This window comes from Miscanthus floridulus, chromosome 10, assembly GCF_019320115.1.
Source record: "Miscanthus floridulus cultivar M001 chromosome 10, ASM1932011v1, whole genome shotgun sequence".
Lineage (NCBI taxonomy): Eukaryota > Viridiplantae > Streptophyta > Magnoliopsida > Poales > Poaceae > Miscanthus > Miscanthus floridulus.
This window is the reverse complement of record NC_089589.1, coordinates 6,502,090-6,520,794: the sequence shown is the minus strand read 5'-3', so window position 1 is coordinate 6,520,794 and position 18,705 is coordinate 6,502,090. Positions and strand designations below refer to the sequence as shown.

The following is an 18,705-nucleotide window of genomic DNA, read 5'->3' as shown; positions in this document are numbered from 1 at the left end:
ACATTGATGCTATGCATACTGAAAAAAATGTAGCTGAAGCTATTTTTGCTACATGTCTTGACATGGCTGACAAGACCAAGGATAATAACAAGGCTAGACTCGACCAAGCCTTGATGTGCAATAGGAGACATCTCAACCTTGTTGAGAAGCCAAATGGCTTGTGGGATAGGCCTAGAGCACCCTTTTCCCTAAACAGACCCCAGAAGAAGGAGGTTTTGTAGTCAAAGAAATTAGGAAGACAAGTATGTGAGATAGAGGCATGGGTCCATACTCATAGAGGTTCAAATCCTGAAGATATTACTTCACTCAACACAGAAGAGGCAACTGCATGCTTGGTAAGTGCAGTATTGTGACAATGGAAAGTAAAATGGAAATTGTGATATACCTTCTCTCTTTTCGGAGCTTAGGATTATAAGCATTTGCAGCTACTAGCTCATATAGAACACTACAGTTAATGCTGAATGCTGGCAGCAGCTTATTGTTGCAAGCTGTAGTGCTTGTTCCTACTTCTCATAGCTGCTTGTTTCTACTTGTCATAGCTGCTTGTTCCTGCTTGTTCCTAGTATGGTACATGGATTCTGTACAACAAGAATTTTAACCAGTTTTAGCCAGATTTTAATAGTATGGTTTCAGTACATATGAATTGCTTCTATACATATGAATTGCTGGCTGTTCATATGAATTTAGCTCGATTTTAGTAGGTTTCTGTACATATGAATTGCTGATCTCTCTTTTACTTCTTTGTCAAATGCCCACACATTATTTTATTTATGTGGCAGGAGAAATACAAAGCTAAGGCCATGGAACTAAATGGACCAGATTTTGATTGGTTGCACTCGCCGGTTGATGTTAGAGCTCTTTATGAATGCTCTTGTGGCCGCCCACATGGAAAATGGGCTACATTTAATGGGATGGTCAATGACAAAGAAGTCCTCCCTAACTTAAGGAGAAGTCGTGAATCTGCAATGGCTGCTAGGCGTCAACGCCAAGAGGAAGATGAGCGATTAAGAAGGGAAGCTCATGATGGTCGTGTGGCCAAGGAATATGCCCAAAATGTGTCGGCGTGGAGTACAATGGTACATGCTTACACTGAGAGCATGCAAAAATTTATGGAGGTGACGTCTCACATGCATCCTTTTTCTATCCATCTTATTGCCACTTGAGTTACATGTTAATCAGTATACATATACATTTGATTATTGAACTGTAGAGAGTTGCTGAGGTAAATGGTTTGCCTGTCACATCTGTTCCTGCTCCCATCCCTCCACCACCTGTGCCTCCTGTGTATGCCGATGTACCACCTGTGCCTCCTGTGTATGCCGATGTACCATCTTCAAATCCATCTCCTAATGATGTAAGTCTAATTGTACTGTTTTTGTGTGTTGTCTTTGTATAATTGCTGGTTTGAAGGGCTGCAACTGTAGTTATTTGTAGGGCTGTAGCTGCTACATTTGCCCTGCATTGGCGTATTACTATACTATATGTTTGACTGCAGTTATTTGTAGGGCTGCTGCTGCACCATTTGCCTTCTATCCATTGTTCCTGTCTCTCTCACGTGCACAGTAGCTGTAGCTGCAAATGAGTGCAGTTCTTCTAGCAAAAATACATGTCTGCCATAGCATTAGCATCTTGATTTCCAATTTCTATTACATGGTGTGCTTCCATCTTTTATTTATTAATGTTAACTGTTGTACACATCTCGGCTAGTCTTGTGAGACCTATTTTCAAATGCTATCTTTGAACCTATTTTTTGGCATAGCGTTTACCATGAAGTTTCCACTTATATTTAATAAAATCCCATTTGTTCAATTGAATAGGCTTGTACTGGTGGCTCTTGTGCTGGGATAGAAAGTCCTGAAGAAACATTGAGTAGGATTGCTCAAGGAAGATTCCGTGGCCATGAAAATGCAGGAACTACAAGCGGTGGTGGCAACTACTCTCCTCCGACCGACGAGTTTCCATTTTTCTGAAAACTTATGCTGCCAAAACATGGCACTTATCTTTTGTCGCCAAAACATGGCACCTATATTCTGTTGCCAAAACTAGCATGGATTAGACAACTCCATTTGAGTTAGTGATTAACTGTTAGATGGATAGCTATTATCAGTGAACACCATAATTGTAATGTGATAATGCACTGTTTGAGCTGAATGCATTAAATTATTGCTGATGGTTGTCAACGTGTTCAAATTTAAATTTTGTATATGAAATCATTAGAATTATTTGAGGTCAAATATGGTGCCATGCCAGATTTATTTCCCTACAGATCAGTTTCCTAGGGAACTTAAGTTCTAGGGACAAACTTTACACGTTGGTTTTGTGTTCTTGTGTCAGCATGCGCAGCAGGTTCCCTTGGGAGCCTTTTTCCTAGGGAAACCAAAATCCCCTACGGTTCCCAGACAAACTGTAGGGCACCTTCCTATTTCCCGTCAACATGTTCCCTAGGACTGTTTCCCTACGAAATACGGTAGGGGATCAGGTTCCCTACGGTTTTAAGGCTTTTCCCTAGGAATTTGAACTCTAGGGAAACTCGTAGTTTCCAGTAGTGTACTGCAAAACAGTCTATGGTGGTCTTACTGATGAGACCGACGAGACTCAGTTCTCGGAGGCACAGGACCCTACTCTTTTAATCGTCTTAAGTTGTGACCGATCCTGTGCTTCAAGCGCATGATCATCTCCTTGGTCCACTCCTCCTCCTCCACGATCTGATGATGTACCTGCTCCAACCAGTCGCTGATCTTTTCGAACTGTGAGAGAAGCGTCGGTGTGTCGCTGCTGTGCTTCCACTTGTTCTCCACATCCAGTGCCTCCTCCACAAAAGCCAGGAACCATCTTTGCATCTGCCCACACAAGTCCTTGGCAAGCTCAGCCGTCCTCTCCTTCGCCGTGCTCTTTGTAGCTCCTCGGATACCACAGACTCCGCGACGTCCTTCCACCGAAGCGTATCTTCATAGACACCGAGGAAAGGTTCAACTGTTGGGAGTAGATCGGAGACCATTGCAGAATCGCAGATATCAGAGAATTCGCTGTGTAGGCAGCAGAAATGAACAAGACATTAATTATCACAAATACAATACAATACACTGGGCATTCGTCCTTTAATTTGAATGGAATTGTGCATTGCGTTCGACTCGGATCTGGGGAAAAATAGATGTCTCTAAATATATATACCTTTCGTTCCTGAGAAGTGAATCACAGATCGATGCCTTTTCCAGGTGGCTAGCTGCAAGGATTGCTTCTGTGTCTCTTATTTCAGTAGCTTCCTTCTAAATTTGGTAAGGAAATTGTATATTAGATAGAAACTCAAGTCAGGAACTCCGTATGAACGGAGATTGTGAGGCCAACAACAAATTAAACTACAGCTGCCTACCTTTCTGATTTCTGATGAAATCCTTAGTCGTCTCGACGTTGCTTCCTGATAATAGCGACGACGAAGAAGTGTTTAATGAAAAGGTGCAGAATAATGTATCCTGAACAAGGACACCAATACTTTCTGTTGTGATTCTTCAAAAAAAAAAAACTTTCTATTGTGCACATGCAAAATGGTTATCCAGTAGCCATGCTACCGAGTAAAATGGAGAGAAAATAACCACAACTATGAACCAGAAAATGACTAATAATACACGATTATGTCACGCTATATGTATGTTTGAAGTTTAAAACTAATAGCGGGCGGTAAATTGGCTAAATGGAGAAGACTTAGCGCCGGCTAAGCAGTGAAGTATGCAAATGGGCTGAAATGAGCATGGGTTTCTCAAGATCTCGTCACATCGGGGCCCAAAACAGCCATATAGGAGGGACTGGAGTATAGATCTGCCAAAGGCCCAAAACAGCCATGCATGAAAAAGCACCGGCGATTTGGGCGGCGGGCGCCGGTTCGCGGACGGCGCACAGCGCAGTTGCTGGGAGTGGCAGCAATCGCCGGCGGGCTGAGCAGTGGAGGACGCTAGGCCAGGGGCCGTCCTGATCGTGGGCACGGGTTGCTAATGCAGGCCGGCGGCGACGGGCTAGCTGCTGATGGGCGTGGATGGCGGGATCTGATGTGTGGTGTTGCCGGTGTTGGTGACACAGACACCATGGCCGAGCAGGAGTGACAAAACCAAATTTGCAATTTGAGAAAGGGAAAGGTCCAATTTTCATAGCAGGTGCTTGGAGGTCGCCGTTTTTGGAGTGCCCCTGACCGCCGGCGTGGCTGCTTTTCCGGCAGAGCGAGGCGCCCGCGAGGCAGCTTTCACGGACGGCGACGACGTCGCCCCCGGCGTGCGGATGCCTCTGACCAGCCGCGGGGCGCTTTTTCCGGCGAAGCGGGTGGGAGACCGCGCCAGCCAGGCGGCGGGTTTCACGGACGACGACGACGTCGCCCTGGTGGGCGTGCGCGTGCCCCTAACCGCCCGCGCCCTCGGCGCTGTTAGTGTTTTCCCAGCGGAGGGAGACGGAGACGTCGCCCGCCGCGAGGGTCGCGGCTTTCACGGACAACGAAGGCGGCGGGGACGCGAACGTGAGCCGACGGCGCTTGACTGGCGGCCCGGCGGGGTCGGCGGGACCGAGGGCGGCGACGGTCCTCTTGACGGTGGTGGTTTCCTCGTTGACGTTGGCGGCGTTGGGTGCTGAGGTGGGCTGTGGCCTGTGCGGTGGCGCGCTTCGTCGGCGGAAGCAGTGGCAGTCGAGCGCGATTGCGCGAGGCGGTGCCGGTGGTGGTGGAGGTGGGACGGCGAGCGGGCGAGGTGCGGGCGACGGCTGCTGGTCGATCTGCTTTATAAAATGAAGCAGGTGGGTCAGGTCGTTCAGGTGGTGTTTGTTACGCGAGGCGAGCGCTCCTTCATTTCCTGCATGCGTACTACTGTATATAATGTAATGTCAAGATCGAAGAATTTACTATGGAAACTCAAACGGCTCGAGGTGAAAATCAGACATTTTACTACAATCTGTATGTACGTACGTAACTCTCCTGCGTGTTTGAAGAAAACAAAAACAAAACTTCAGGATATCTATATCATAATCTGCACAAATAAAGAATATGAAAGAGCTTAATCTACTGGATCATTCCCAGGACCTCTGTTCAATGTTAAAAACTGCATTGGACCATCCAACATTCACTGGCACGGAAGCTCCACCCAGCTCAGGATCAGCAATCATCAGTGTCCTCTCTTCGTCTGATGAATTCAATAACCATTAATATGGCGACAAATCCAACCGGTGAAGGACACCATACGGCCACGGCAGTGTGCAATTCCATTTCATTTAGCTGATAGAAAAAATTCTAAAAGAAAACAAAGAAAGTACATTAGCCCAAAAACAACCAAAGGAGAGTCAACTTCTAAACTTTTTACCTAATGATGATCATGAATCAGCTACAGATTACAAATATAAACTACTACCATTAAATGCCTCACTAGTCAAAATATGTTCTTTAGATCTTTTCTTGAAATGCTAGTATTGAATGCCAATTATGAGGACATCGTAGTAGGGTCCTCACAAATATCAACGTTTAATTTCAGTGCTCAGATTTTACACTTCGCCGACATTTATATATGGCTCAACGTTTTCATGTTACAGTCCAATTAGAATGCAACTGTCAGTCTACCAGATGGCTTGATGATGGAACACTTGAAATTCGGTTGGTTCTCGTGTGGTGTTGCCTTCAGTGGATGTCATTCAGGACCCGGGAGTTTCTTTTGTGTTGGTTTGTTCAAAAATGTTACATCAGTTGCATACTCAAAGTAAACTCAGCAACATTCACGTATGCACATTGAGCAATCAAGCAGAACAAGGAGAAGGGTGAATTTCTCAGAAATTGAAGAACCCAAGAAATGGGCGTGCTGTTTTCCTGGTGCTGTATCACTAGTTTACAGAAAAGACATCTCTGTTTTTTGTGTTGTACTGCACACCCATCCAATGGACTGAGTACCAAAGGAAATCACTGCCTAGTGAAAACTGAAAAACATGACCTGGAGATACTACTCCAGACACATTTGACAAGATGACTTTTGCTTTACCGTTGCATAAAGAGAAAAAGTTATAGGCAGCAGCATGATTGTCTTTACCGTTGCATATGCCTTTTGCTTTGAAAGGGCATAATCATCTCAATCTGCGCATAGTTACAGCTCTCAGTACGACGGCTGACATGGACATATGGTCACAAACTCACAACAAAATGCAAACTGAACCAAGAAATGGTGATAGCCTCGCTCTCTTCATAATCATACCTGACAAACCACACATAAGGCAATCCATAATGATAATACGATAATTTATTCACATGACGAAACAAGTCATAAATTAGGCACCCCAAAAGAAAACAAAGAACTGCACCAACAGGCTACATGATTGTGTAACCTTTAAATCTTAACAATTTGAAGAACCAATGTGAACAGAAACTGTGAGCAGCAAGCTTCAGAGCATGAAGCATCCCCTCAACTCCTGGAAGAAACCGAGACAGAGCTCTCGAATGCAGACCCCATGTGGCTAATGACAAACCCATAGATCTTGCGCTTCAAGCACTCGATCTTCTCCTTGGTCCTCTCCTCCTCTGCAATCTTCCCTACTTGGTCCAACCAGTCGCTGATCTTCTTGAACTGTGAGAGGACCATCGTTATGTGGCTGCTGTGCTTTCCCTTGCTAGCGACGTTCTGATCTTCGAACAGGTGGAAGCCCACATCCAGTGCCTCGTCCACAAAAGTCAGGAACCACGTATGCATCTCACGCCACAAGGACTTGGCAAGCTCAGCTGTCTCGGTGTTACTCCATGTGCACCTCAGTGGAGAGCTTGGTGCAACCTTAGACTGCACTTTTGCTGAAGCTCCATGTGTTGGCTTCTTGGACAGGCTTGTTCTTGGTGGTTCCACTGAAGATGCATTTGGCTTGTTGGTGCTCCTTGTCCTAGAGAAGGATCCAGTGGCACCGTTCAGCAGCTTGAGGACCTCAAGATCAGTGGCTATTGCAGCGCCAACCCAATGCTTAGTTGATTTCTCGAAGAATTCCTCTTCAGCCCCATTGGTCACCATAGACTCAGAGATGGTCTTCCATTTGAGAGTATCCTCGTAGACAACCAGGAAAAGATCGACTGTTGCAAATGGATTGGAGACCTTTGACGAAGTGCAGATTTCAGAGAACTTGCTGTAGGCAGAAATAAACAAGATATTATCACACCACTTTTCTGCTGAACAATAGGCAGAAATAAACAAGATATTATCGCACCACTTTTCTGCTGAACAAATGCACTGGTTTTGTTTTTAGACAGGGAAAATATATGTGTCCAAATACCTTATATTCCTGATTACAGATTCAGAGACCAATGCCTCTTGCAGGGCGTTAGCTGCAGCAGTTGCTGCTAAATCTCTCCTTTCAAAAGCTTCCTGAAATTCAGTAGAAATTATATTAGAAACTCAAGTCAAGTCAGGAACACTAAATGGAGACTGAGCCAATAAAATAGAGTTGCTTACCTTTCCAATTTTTGAGAGTTTATCAGGAAATGCATCCGATGGAATGCTGCCGTCAGTCCATTTAGGATCGTGAAGTATAATTTTTGGAGCTGTGGTTTTTGCCTTTACTGAGGTAGATTCTATCTTCTTACGAGGCTTTGGCCTCTCATCAACAGATGAATCGTCATTACTGGATTGTTCCGTTGTAGCATCACTTAGTCGCCTCGACATTGCTTCCTGATGATAGAGACAAAGAAGAAATGTTTACTGTACAGGCACAAAACATTCTACTATACACTACAAGGACACGGCTTTCTGTTGTACACAGGCAAAATGGGTTTATCCAACCATGCTACCTAATGATATGCAGAAAAAAAAATCAGACTCTGAACCTGAAAATGACCAATACACCATTCTATATATATATATGTAGCTATATGTTTGAAATTCCAAACTAACTGTAACAGTTATGATCGTCGCACCATGTGCTTGGAATTTTCTTTCAATTAATTTGTAGTCATAGCACCAATTTTGCAAATTAAGCAAACATTGCGACAGAACTGTTCACAGTACATATCTATTTGAAAATGGTTATTACTGAAAGGATCATAGTTAACCATGGTTATGATTTTCTGAGCCAACAATTAAGGTTATACAGTCACTTCATACTTCAGTTTTTTTCCCAACAATGTTTCTTTGTCTACTATCCTATCCATATCCAACACCATCTAGCTATGTCAGATCTTAATTTGCATAACCAAATCTGATCAAGGCTATGATCCAATGAATCAAGTATGCTGTTCAATGTTCATGGTTAAGTCATACTTTGGGTTTTCCCTAGCATGAATTTGGCAGTCATCCGTTTATAATCCCATCTGAGTGTACCTTGGAAGATCTTTCGTTTGAACGACAATACAACACACTCAAATGGTATACCTTCAAGTTCAAGATCATTTTCAATTAACACGGTTATAACGCTTCAGAAAGAGTTATTTACTACTACAATTCCAGTCACAATGCAGGCAGTGATAGAATTATATTCCTCGAATTATCAGATGGTTATCTTGACAGTCTCGACAAGTACGATGTCCCAAATGTAACACAATAATGTAGTAACAGAGGATCCAGACCTGAGTCCTGAGGATCTTCGAACAGGTGGAAGCCCACATCCAGTGCCTCGTCCACAAAAGTCAGGAACCACGTATGCATCTCACGCCACAAGGACTTGGCAAGCTCAGCTGTCTCACTCATGCTCTCGGTGTTACTCCATGTGCACCTCAGTGGAGAGCTTGGTGCAACCTTAGACTGCACTTTTGCTGAAGCTCCATGTGTTGGCTTCTTCGACAGGCTTGTTCTTGGTGGTTCCACTGAAGATGCATTTGGCTTGTTGGTGCTCCTCGTCCTAGAGAAGGATCCAGTGGCACCGTTCAGCAGCTTGAGGACCTCAAGATCCGTGGCTAATGCAGCGCCAACCCAATGCTTAGTTGATTTCTCGAAGAATCCCTCTTCAGCCCCATTGGTCACCATAGACTCAGAGATGGTCTTCCATTTGAGAGTATCCTCGTAGACAACCAGGAAAAGATCGACTGTTGGAAATGGATTGGAGACCTTTGACGAAGTGCAGATTTCAGAGAACTTGCTGTAGGCAGAAAAAAACAAGATATCATCACACCACTTTTCTGCTGAACAATACACTAGTAGAGAAACGACATTTGATCCCACCTCGAAATTTGGCTTTAGTCCCGGTATTTTTCGCGCCCGGTACTAGAGAGATCTTTAGTCCTGGTTGGTAGCTCCAACCGGGACTAAAGGTCCCTGCCCAACGACTACTGCGGCAGGCTTTTGCTGCAGGGGACCTTTAGTCCCGGTTGGATCTACCAATCGGGACTAAAGGTTAACTTTTACTCCCGGTTGGTACCTCCAACCGGGAGTAAAAGTCTACTCCTGGCTGGACGCTCCGTCCAGGACTAGAAAGGGACTTTTAGTCCCGGTTGCTGTCTCCAACCGGGACTACAGTTTCCCTCCTATATAGCCCTTCTTCCTCCCCGAGCCCGAGCCACTTCGAGCTCAGTGTTCTTGCTTCATCGCCGGCCTCTCTTCTTCCTCATCGCCGGTAATCACAAGATCTTCTTCGATTCCTCCATCGATTCTTCGGTTCTAAAGGTTACCAACTTTATACTCTCATGTTTCATCAGTAGCATATCTCATTTTGTGGACTAGATATATGTGGTTTTTTATGGTAGAATTTTTTTTATTTGTAAACCATTTAAGCTCAAAATCACTTTAAAGTTTGCATATTTGGATGAAGGAAGGTTAAAGTAGTTATTCAAAACTAGTATTCAGCTTTCATTTCTAGCATGCATAGCACACTTCATGGTTTAGAGATATAGAGAATTTTAGAGTTTTTTTAATTTTATTTGTTTATAAAATGAGAAATTTATATTATATAAAAAAATGAGTATAGAGAGTAGATGGCAACTACTTCCGGGTCCTCGGCCTCTCATCGGGTTTCAAAGCGACTGAGGCCGGACCTCCCTCTCATTGCATGCGGCAAGTGTGATGAGAAGATTGTGATAGAGTACCGGGTGAGGAAGGAGTGTCCCAACAAGGGCCGTATCTTCTACAAGTGTCCGGATCGCAATGTGAGTTATTTTGTCGCATTTGATGATTATGGTTAATTTATACTTATTTTCATGATGATTGTGATTATGAAGGACCGGAAACGGCGACCAGAGGGGGGGGGGGGGGTGAATGGGAGCCTCAAATTTCTTTCAAAATCTTCGACCACTGTCCCAACATCAATCCCCAAAAAACATACACGAAAGACTTGATGACCACGACCCTAGAGAAGGGTGGATGCTCCCTCAGAACACAGCGGGTCACCACAGAGCAAACGAAACACAGATCAAAGCCCAAACGAGCAAACTCCCAAAAGAAAACAGCACTGCTCCTGCAAATATCGGACACGTCCGGTATTTTCCGGACACGTCCGGTATGATATCGGACACGTCCGGGATTTTCAGCAGCAAGCTGACCAAAAGAGAAAAATCCAAAACCCCATCAAACGGTGTCCAAAAATCACGAAATTTTAACCATAGCTCTTTAGACACCAAGGAAAGGTCTCCACAAAATTTCAGCTCAAAACTCCAAAGTGAGAAATATCGGACACGTCCGGTATGATATCGGACACGTCCGGTATGAACGAGTAGTTTCTCGGGAAAAATTAAATCAAGCCATAACTTGATCAAATCAACTCCAAATGACTTGAAATTTTGCACAAGAGTTCACAAACGAGTAGAAAGGCAACCTCTAAAAGATCATAGCCCGAGACAAACTCTAACTCCGTGAATCGAAGGAATTGAAGAAAACCCCCAAGAAATAGGTCAAGAACTAAAATTGCCCGGATCTACGATCTCGTGAGGAATTAGTGGATTTCCTTCGGTGGAAAGCTTCTACTCATGTCACTGATCGATCCAAGGCAACAAGAACGAACCAAAACCGTCCCAAATCGAAGAAACGAGAGGGAAAACAAGAAGGGACAAAAGGAGCTCGTGAAGAACACCAAAATCACATCAAGAACACAACTAAATCATGAATCCCGGAGGACATACGGTGGTTACGGCCACCGATTCCTTCAAAACCAAGTCACAATTTGAGTTGTGGACCTCTCTCATACATGGAAGCAAACTAGAGGAAGAAACCCTAAAGGAGAAAATGAAAACTGGAGGAGGTAAGGGAGATGGGGGCTCCCTCATCCTATTTAATAGGGCTATTACACATTCCCAGTTTTGCCCCTGGATACAAATGAGTTGAACCGCTAAGCCCAAGGGCGTTGTTGTCCAACCCGGTGTAATCTTGATCCGACGGCCACCGCGCCTTCTCACCGGTAGCTTCGCCTCGACGCGAACTCCCCGATGCCGCCATGTGCCGTCCGTCCCTCCTCGGAACCTCCGCCCGGGTTTTGAGGCCCAAACCCGTAAACCGTCCATCCAATGGTTTTGAGGTCCAAACCATCAAACCGTCCGCGAGTAGCGTACTCCATACGCGTCCCCCGCCATCCGACACGTGTCACCGCCGTCGTCGACCGGTCGGCCCGCCAAGTCCTCCTGAGCCTCGCTCGACTCACGCGTCCGCCGTCTTGACCCGGTCAACACCGTCACTCCATGTCTTCTTGCACTTGTCGATGTCCCAAGTGTCAGCCACCGCGGCTAGTCACCCGGCCTCTGGGTCCCTCGGTCCAAGCCTCACGTCCGTCCTTCACCGCTCCCGGTCTGTCGGCACGGCACGTCCTCCTTGACCTTCACCTCGCCGTCGACCACCGCATCCGAGCTCCACACCTGCACAACACAAGCCAAAAGACATGTCGCACACATAGCTTTCGCCATGGTAGGGTTAGTCACCACTCAACCTACTTCGTGGATCACATTGACAATCACTCATCACAAAACGAACACACAAGGGTACTTGTCAACCTTGTGTTCGCAATCTCCCCCTTGATGAGTGCATTGTCAACACCAATACACGAACAGCTTGAGCAAAAGAAAAAGAAGAAGAAGAGAAAAGAAAGAACTCACCCAAATGACCAAAAGCCAAAGAAAAGCCAAGAACTGGGTCATTTGAAAGTGAGCAAAACTTGGTCCCCAAAGACATGGGCAACGGCTCGACGCAACCAAGTAAAACAAAGCTAGCCCTCAAGAAGAGGCAACGGGCTCAACACCACTAGCAAAGCCCGAAAAACCGAAAAACTGCTAGACCCTCCAGAAGAGGCAAAGGCTCAACACATCTAGCCAAACACCTCAAATGCAACTCCCCCTGAACAAGTGCAATCTCTCTCAAATGAATGCATATCTCTCAACTTTAGGTGAAATTGGAAGTTTCTTCCCCTTGTGTCATTGTGAGTGTGGAAAACTTCTCCCCCTTGTTGACACATGCACTTATCAAGCTAGAGCCCAAAGATTGCATCTTCCCTTCAAATTATGCTATGAATGCAGAAATGCACGAATGCAGAAGCTTCAAGATTATAGTAAGTAGATTGAAAAGAGGCTCTAGTTGATGCTGTCATGTATATATAGCAACACATACAAGTGCTAGCAAATGCTCAAAGTGACCAAATGAAACGAAATATGGCATTTAAGCAGGTTTGATCAAGTTTGAGCAATTCTAAAAGAGGGTTCACCACCAAAGGAGCACATAGCAAAAATAGACAGGAGATCGACCTTGTGCTACACATGTATGCAAAGTGAACTACCCCAAACAAAGTTCACACATCATGTCATGAGACAAACTTGTGGTTTGATCAAATTTTAGACACCAATTGAAATTTATCAGAGTTATGCAGCTTATTACCAAAGTTTGTCAGACAAGTGTGTGCGGGAGGTTATCTGTGCCATCAAAACCTGACTTAGCGACCATGTCAAGCCTATGCCAAAGGCAATCAGAAGCTTAAGACAATGATCTCGATATCCATTACAGAGCTCAAGTTCACCAATAAGTGCAATTTGGAGCTGTCTCGATACTCTGACATAGGATAGTACAGACCCATCCCGATCTTTTCAAATCACTGAGTTTGATTTTCAAGTTTTAGCACAAATTCAAGTTTCTCAAGCAAGTGTGTAACTCAAAGTATGAGCCGTAGCAACTAAGCATATACATGAAGCAAGAAAAAGATCTCGACACATTCTACACATGCTAGTGCCACAAGTAGTGGTGAACACATTTCATGTTTCAACAAGTTTTAATCAAGTTCACAGTTTGGAAAACAAGCTTAGCTCATAACATGCATCAATTGATCAAGAGGAGCCTAAGCCAAAAGCACATCATGTATATCCATAACATCTCCAACAAGAGCATAGTGTCAATCTCGCTACTATAAGGATGAAGCTCAGAATGCAATATGATACATGATGATATGATATGCAAGTAAAAAACAAAAACACAGGCTAAACTACAAGGAAAAGCAAAACTAGAATACAACAACCAAAGTTTTCCTCCTCTAAAAAGGGAAACAAACTCCAAGCTCCCCTCGCAAGCGAGCAAACTGGGCTTGGTCAAGTGGTTTGGTGAAGATATCTACGAGCTGGTTTTGGGTATCAATGTGGTGCAGATCGATATCACCTTTCTCATAGTGGTCACGCAAGAAGTGAAAGCGGACTTCTATGTGCTTTGTCTTTGAGTGAAGGACTGGGTTTTTGGCTACACTTATGGCACTGGTGCTGTCACAAAACAAAGACACTCACCTAAACTCTAACCCAAAGTCTCTCAGAGTAGCTATCATCCAAAGCAACTGGGAACAACAAGCAGCAGCAGCAACATACTCAGCTTCTGTGGTGGATTGGGCGACGCTAGACTGCTTGCGAGAAGACCAAGACACAAGAGAAGATCCAAGAAACTGACAAGTCCCCGAAGTGGACTTCCTCTCAACACGACAACCAGCATAATCTGCATCAGAATACCCGCAAAGAGAAAGAGAGGAGGAGGCTGAAAACCAAAGACCAAACTCGGGTGTGAAACGAAGGTACCTGAGGATCCGCTTGATGGCTTGACGATGAGACGTGCGCGGCGAAGACTGAAAGCGCGCGCACAAGCAGACTGCGAACTAGATGTCTGGTCTCGTCGTCGTTAGGTACAGCAGGGACCCAATCATGCTTCGGTATTCCTTCTGGTCCACGGCTTCTCCCTCCTTGTCCTCATCCAGGGCCGTCGTGGTTGACATGGGCGTCGAAAGAGGCTTGGCCTCACCCATATCAAATTTCTTGAGCACGTCCTTGGTGTACTTGCCTTGGTGCACGAACGTCCCCTCACGAGTTTGCTTGATTTGCAGCCCAAGGAAGAAAGTCAATTCGCCCATCATGCTCATCTCAAATTCCCTGCTCATAGTATCTGAAAACTTGGCAACAAGAGCATGAGAAGAGCCACCAAAGATTATATCATCCACGTATATCTGAACCAAAAGGATGTCTGTGCCTTGCTTGAGGAGGAACAAAGTCTTATCTACGGAACCCATCCTAAAACCCTTATCAAGCAAGAAAGCTTTCAAACGCTCATACCAGGCTCTCGGGGCTTGTTTCAAACCATACAAGGCTTTGTGGAGTTTAAAAACATGGTTGGGGTACTTTGGATTTTCAAAGCCAGGGGGTTGCCTCACATAAACCTCTTCCTCTATGTACCCATTCAAGAAGGCACTCTTTACATCCATCTGATACAGCTTGAACCCTTTCGAAGCTGCAAATGCTAAAAGAATCCTAATGGCTTCTAGACGGGCAACAGGAGCAAAGGTTTCTTCATAGTCTATTCCCTCTTTTTGGCAAAAACCCTGAGCCACTAATCTCGCCTTGTTTCTCACCACCACCCCATCCTCACTCTGCTTGTTCTTGTAAACCCACTTTGTACCTATGGGGTGACACTCTGGTGGAGGTGGAACTAAAACCCACACTTGGTTCCGCTCAAAGTTCTCTAACTCCTCGTGCATAGCATTAACCCAATCGGCATTAGATAGTGCGTGTCCAATATCTCGAGGCTCAAAAGAAGCTACAAAAGCAGAATGAGCAAAATGGGAAATATGATAAGACTTGGAACGCGTTACCCTTTCATCGATGTCGCCGATCATGGTCTGAGGAGGATGGCGTCGCTGGATATGTCGAGGTGCACCCAAAGACGAAGTCGCCTCCCCCTCATCCACAGCTGGGGCCTCCTCAGTCGATTGAGGAAGCGGCTCGCATGGACCCCATGAAGTAGAGGTGGAGGGCTCGGGGCCGTGAGCCGAAGTGGTCGAAGCTGGCTCGATCGGGGCAGCCGGTTGAGATGGCTTGGGATCATCCCAATCGACGTCATCGTCATCCTCAACAAAAATGCTATCACCCATCTCTTCATCACCTGCACGTTCAAAGACCGAAATAGAAGAGGGCATGGTTTCATCGAAGGTGACTTCACAAGTCTCCACGACACGGTTAGTCTCAAGATTAAGCACACGGTACGCATGTGAATGAGAAGCGTAACCGAGAAATATACCGTCTGAAGATCTAGATTCAAACTTGTCAAGATTACCTTGCTTAAGAATGAAGCACCTACAACCGAAGACTCAAAAATGACTCACCTTGGGTGGACGCCCAAACCGCAATTCGTAGGATGTCTTCTTTAAGAAAGCACGAAGAAAAATGCGGTTTGAAACATGGCAGGCGGTGTTGATGGCTTCGGCCCAGTAACGCCTAGGAGTCCTATGCTCATCGAGCATCGTCCTGGCCATTTCAACCAAAGTCCGATTTTTGCGCTCAACAACACCATTCTGCTGAGGGACATAGGGCGAAGAAAACTGATGTTCAAGACCCAAGGAAGCACAAAAGGTGTCAAACTGAGAGTTTTTGAACTCAGTGCCATTGTCACTGCGGATAGCTCGTATGGCATTCTTTGGTAACTCAGTTTGCAACCTCAAGATCAAGTCACGAGCATGAGAAAACGCTTCGTCCTTACCCTCCATGAAAAACACCCAAGAATAACGAGAAAAATCATCCACGATCACTAGAACGTACCACTTCCCTCCCTCTGACCGAACTCGAGCCGGACCAACAGTGTCCATATGGAGTAGCTCACCGGGTCTCGTGGTCATGACCTGAGTCACTGGAGGATGGGAAGCAGCCACCATCTTTCCGTGGCGACAGGGATGGCATACCAGATCCTTCTCAAACTTAAGTTTGGGCAATCCTCGGATCATGTCAAGAGAACTCAACCTCACTAAGAGATCGAAGCTCAAGTGACCAAGTCTCCTATGCCACTTCCACAAATCAGAAGAAGATCCGGCAACCAAACAGCGAGAAGAACCGAAAGACTGAGAGAAATCAGCTCTGAAAACTCGGCCAAAAGGAACGATCTGACAAACTAGATGTCCCTGAGAATCGAGCACACGAGAAAGTCCAGTCTTAAAGCGCACCTCAAACCCATCTTGAAGGAGTTGCGAAACAGAGAGCAAATTAAAATGCAGGCTTGAAACCAAAGCAACGTCCTTCAAGATAAAAGACTCATTGACCCGAATGGTCCCACGAGATAGCACCTTACCTTTGCTATTGTCCCCAAATGTGATGTACTCCTTGTATTGCATGGGGTCGAGGCTGGAGAACCATTTGGAACTTCCGGTCATGTGGCGTGAACAGCCGGAATCAACAAGCCACGTGTTCTCCAGGCCTCCGCTCTGCATCAATAGAAAGACAGGGGGTGAGCAAATGGCACAACACTGGGGTTAGTGAAATGAGGAGAATACCAGTGTTGAGTCATTTGCCCTGGAAAAGTGTTAGGAAAAACACCATACGTGCCATGTCCCATTGGAGAGAAGCGATCACCATGTGGGGGAAAACGTGGTCTGCTAGGAGTGTGGGACTGAAAGCCACCGTCGCGAGGTCCAGAGTCATATAGGTCATGACTTGGGCCACGCCGGGCACGACCACCACGTGGTCTCGCCACCTGAGGCCTAGCACCTTGAGGCATTGCACCTCTAGGCCTAACACTGTGCCTCTGAACAGGCGGTACATGTACGCCATGGGGAGGACGGTACATGTTCCGGTTGTTCAACTCGTACTCACGCCGCTCATCTCTCTTCCTCCTAAAGCAAAACTCAGCCAAATGACCATCTCTATGGCAATAGTCACAGTGGTACCTCACCTCTCTCTTGGATGGTGGTTGACTCACTCTCTTGTGGATGTGGTTCACTCTCTGAGGCTTTTTGGCTTTAGGAAGGGGTGCACTAGAGATGTTGGGTAGAGTATCGAGTGAGTTCCGAAAGTGGTTCGGTTTGGGAACCCAAACTTGCTTGGATGGTGGAGCTTTTGGTGGTTCTTCAAACACACCATCTTTGATCATAGGCTTGGTAGACTCTGGTGGAGGGATCTTGATCAATTTGGTAGTGTTGGTGGGTTTCTCACTTGGGTTCAAACCACTATGTTCACCAACCTTGCCATAGACATGCTCACCCTTCCCACCTATAGCAAAGCCTACTCCCGATGAGTCAGTTCCCTGCCTAAACTGGCTCACCATCATGCCCAACTGGGGCTCACTGCACGACACCCAGCTCAAGATGGACCGAAGTTGTGTGTTTTCTTCCTCGGTTCCCATCTTGTCGTGCCTGCAGGACTCAAGCTCCAACACCAAAGCTTCACATCGAACACATGTAGTGGTGATGCTATCTAAGTTGGCCTTCTCAAACTTAGCAAGTTTGGCAACCTTCTCTGCCAACTCAGATTGCAAGCCTGAGCAGGACTTGCACGCACCGAGCAACCCAGAACGAGACTTCAACTCATAACATTCATCAAGCAAAACAGCATACTTGGATTGCAAGTCAGAGAGGTTAGACATGTGTATAGCGCACTCATCGCACTCCTCCTCCTCTGACACCACTACACCACTCTTGGCAAGCTCCAACTCCTTCAAAGCAACCTCTAGCTGGTCCTTAAACTCTTTTCTCTCGCGGGCAGCACGCTTAAGCAACTTATCTTGACTCATCAATGTATCATTCATAGTATCAAGCTCAAGCATAAGTGAGTCAAGTGTGGGCGGTACCTCGTTTTCGTCGTCGTCGACGTCGACGTCCTTTTTGAGCTTTGCTCCACCGTCAATCGCCATAGTGCAAAACCCACCACGGTTTGCACCGGCGACAAAGCAGAGACCGTTGAGCTTGTCCTCGCGCTTCTTCTCGGACTCATCGTCGGTCGAGGGACAAGAAGAGTGATCATCATCGGAGTCGTCGTCGAGGTCGCTGAGGGAGGCGAGGAAGGCGCGTTCTTGAGCTTTGGCCTTCCTGCGGTACGCCTTCTTGATCGCCTCCTTGTCGAAACCGCCCTTGGCCTTGTGCTTGCCAGAGGTGTAGTCGTGCTTATCCTTGCGCTTGCCAGAGTCGTACTTGTTGATGAAGGGCTTCTTCTTGGGGCAGTGCGCGACGAAGTGGTCCGGATCTCCACATCCATAGCATCCCTCCTTCGGGCCACCACTGCGTCGGCGATTCAAACGGTTGTTGTGAAACCGAGAGAACTGACTGATGACGAGTGCCAACTCATCATCCCCAAGAGACTCCAGCTGCTCCTCTGTGACTGACATCAAGCACGACAAAGAGAAAGAAGCTTGTGAAGGGTTAGTCAATGAACTTGAACCACTACCTGAGACCAAAGCCATGGTTGGTGCAGAGGGATTCTTGAGCTTGGCTTGGGTTTGGTAGTCGATCTCTGTGGACTTGAGCTTGCTGAAAAGCTCGTCAACGGTGAGGGTGTCGTAGTTGGCGGACTCGATGATCACCGACACCTTCACA

General features: G+C 46.1%; 1 protein-coding gene across 1 annotated transcript in view; it reads right to left on the bottom strand.

Moving 5' to 3' along the window:
• Positions 1-6,269: 6,269 nt before the first annotated feature.
• Positions 6,270-18,705, bottom strand: part of LOC136487099 (uncharacterized) — a 33,056-nt gene continuing 20,620 nt past the window's right edge. The window contains exons 3-7 of the mRNA XM_066484232.1: positions 8,721-9,060; positions 8,552-8,566; positions 7,443-7,658; positions 7,264-7,355; positions 6,270-7,116 (exon numbers count right to left, since the gene is read on the bottom strand). Coding sequence (XP_066340329.1) covers positions 6,414-7,116; positions 7,264-7,355; positions 7,443-7,658; positions 8,552-8,566; positions 8,721-9,060 — 1,366 coding nt within the window. The 3' untranslated portion in view covers positions 6,270-6,413. The remainder of the gene's footprint in view (positions 7,117-7,263; positions 7,356-7,442; positions 7,659-8,551; positions 8,567-8,720; positions 9,061-18,705) is intronic.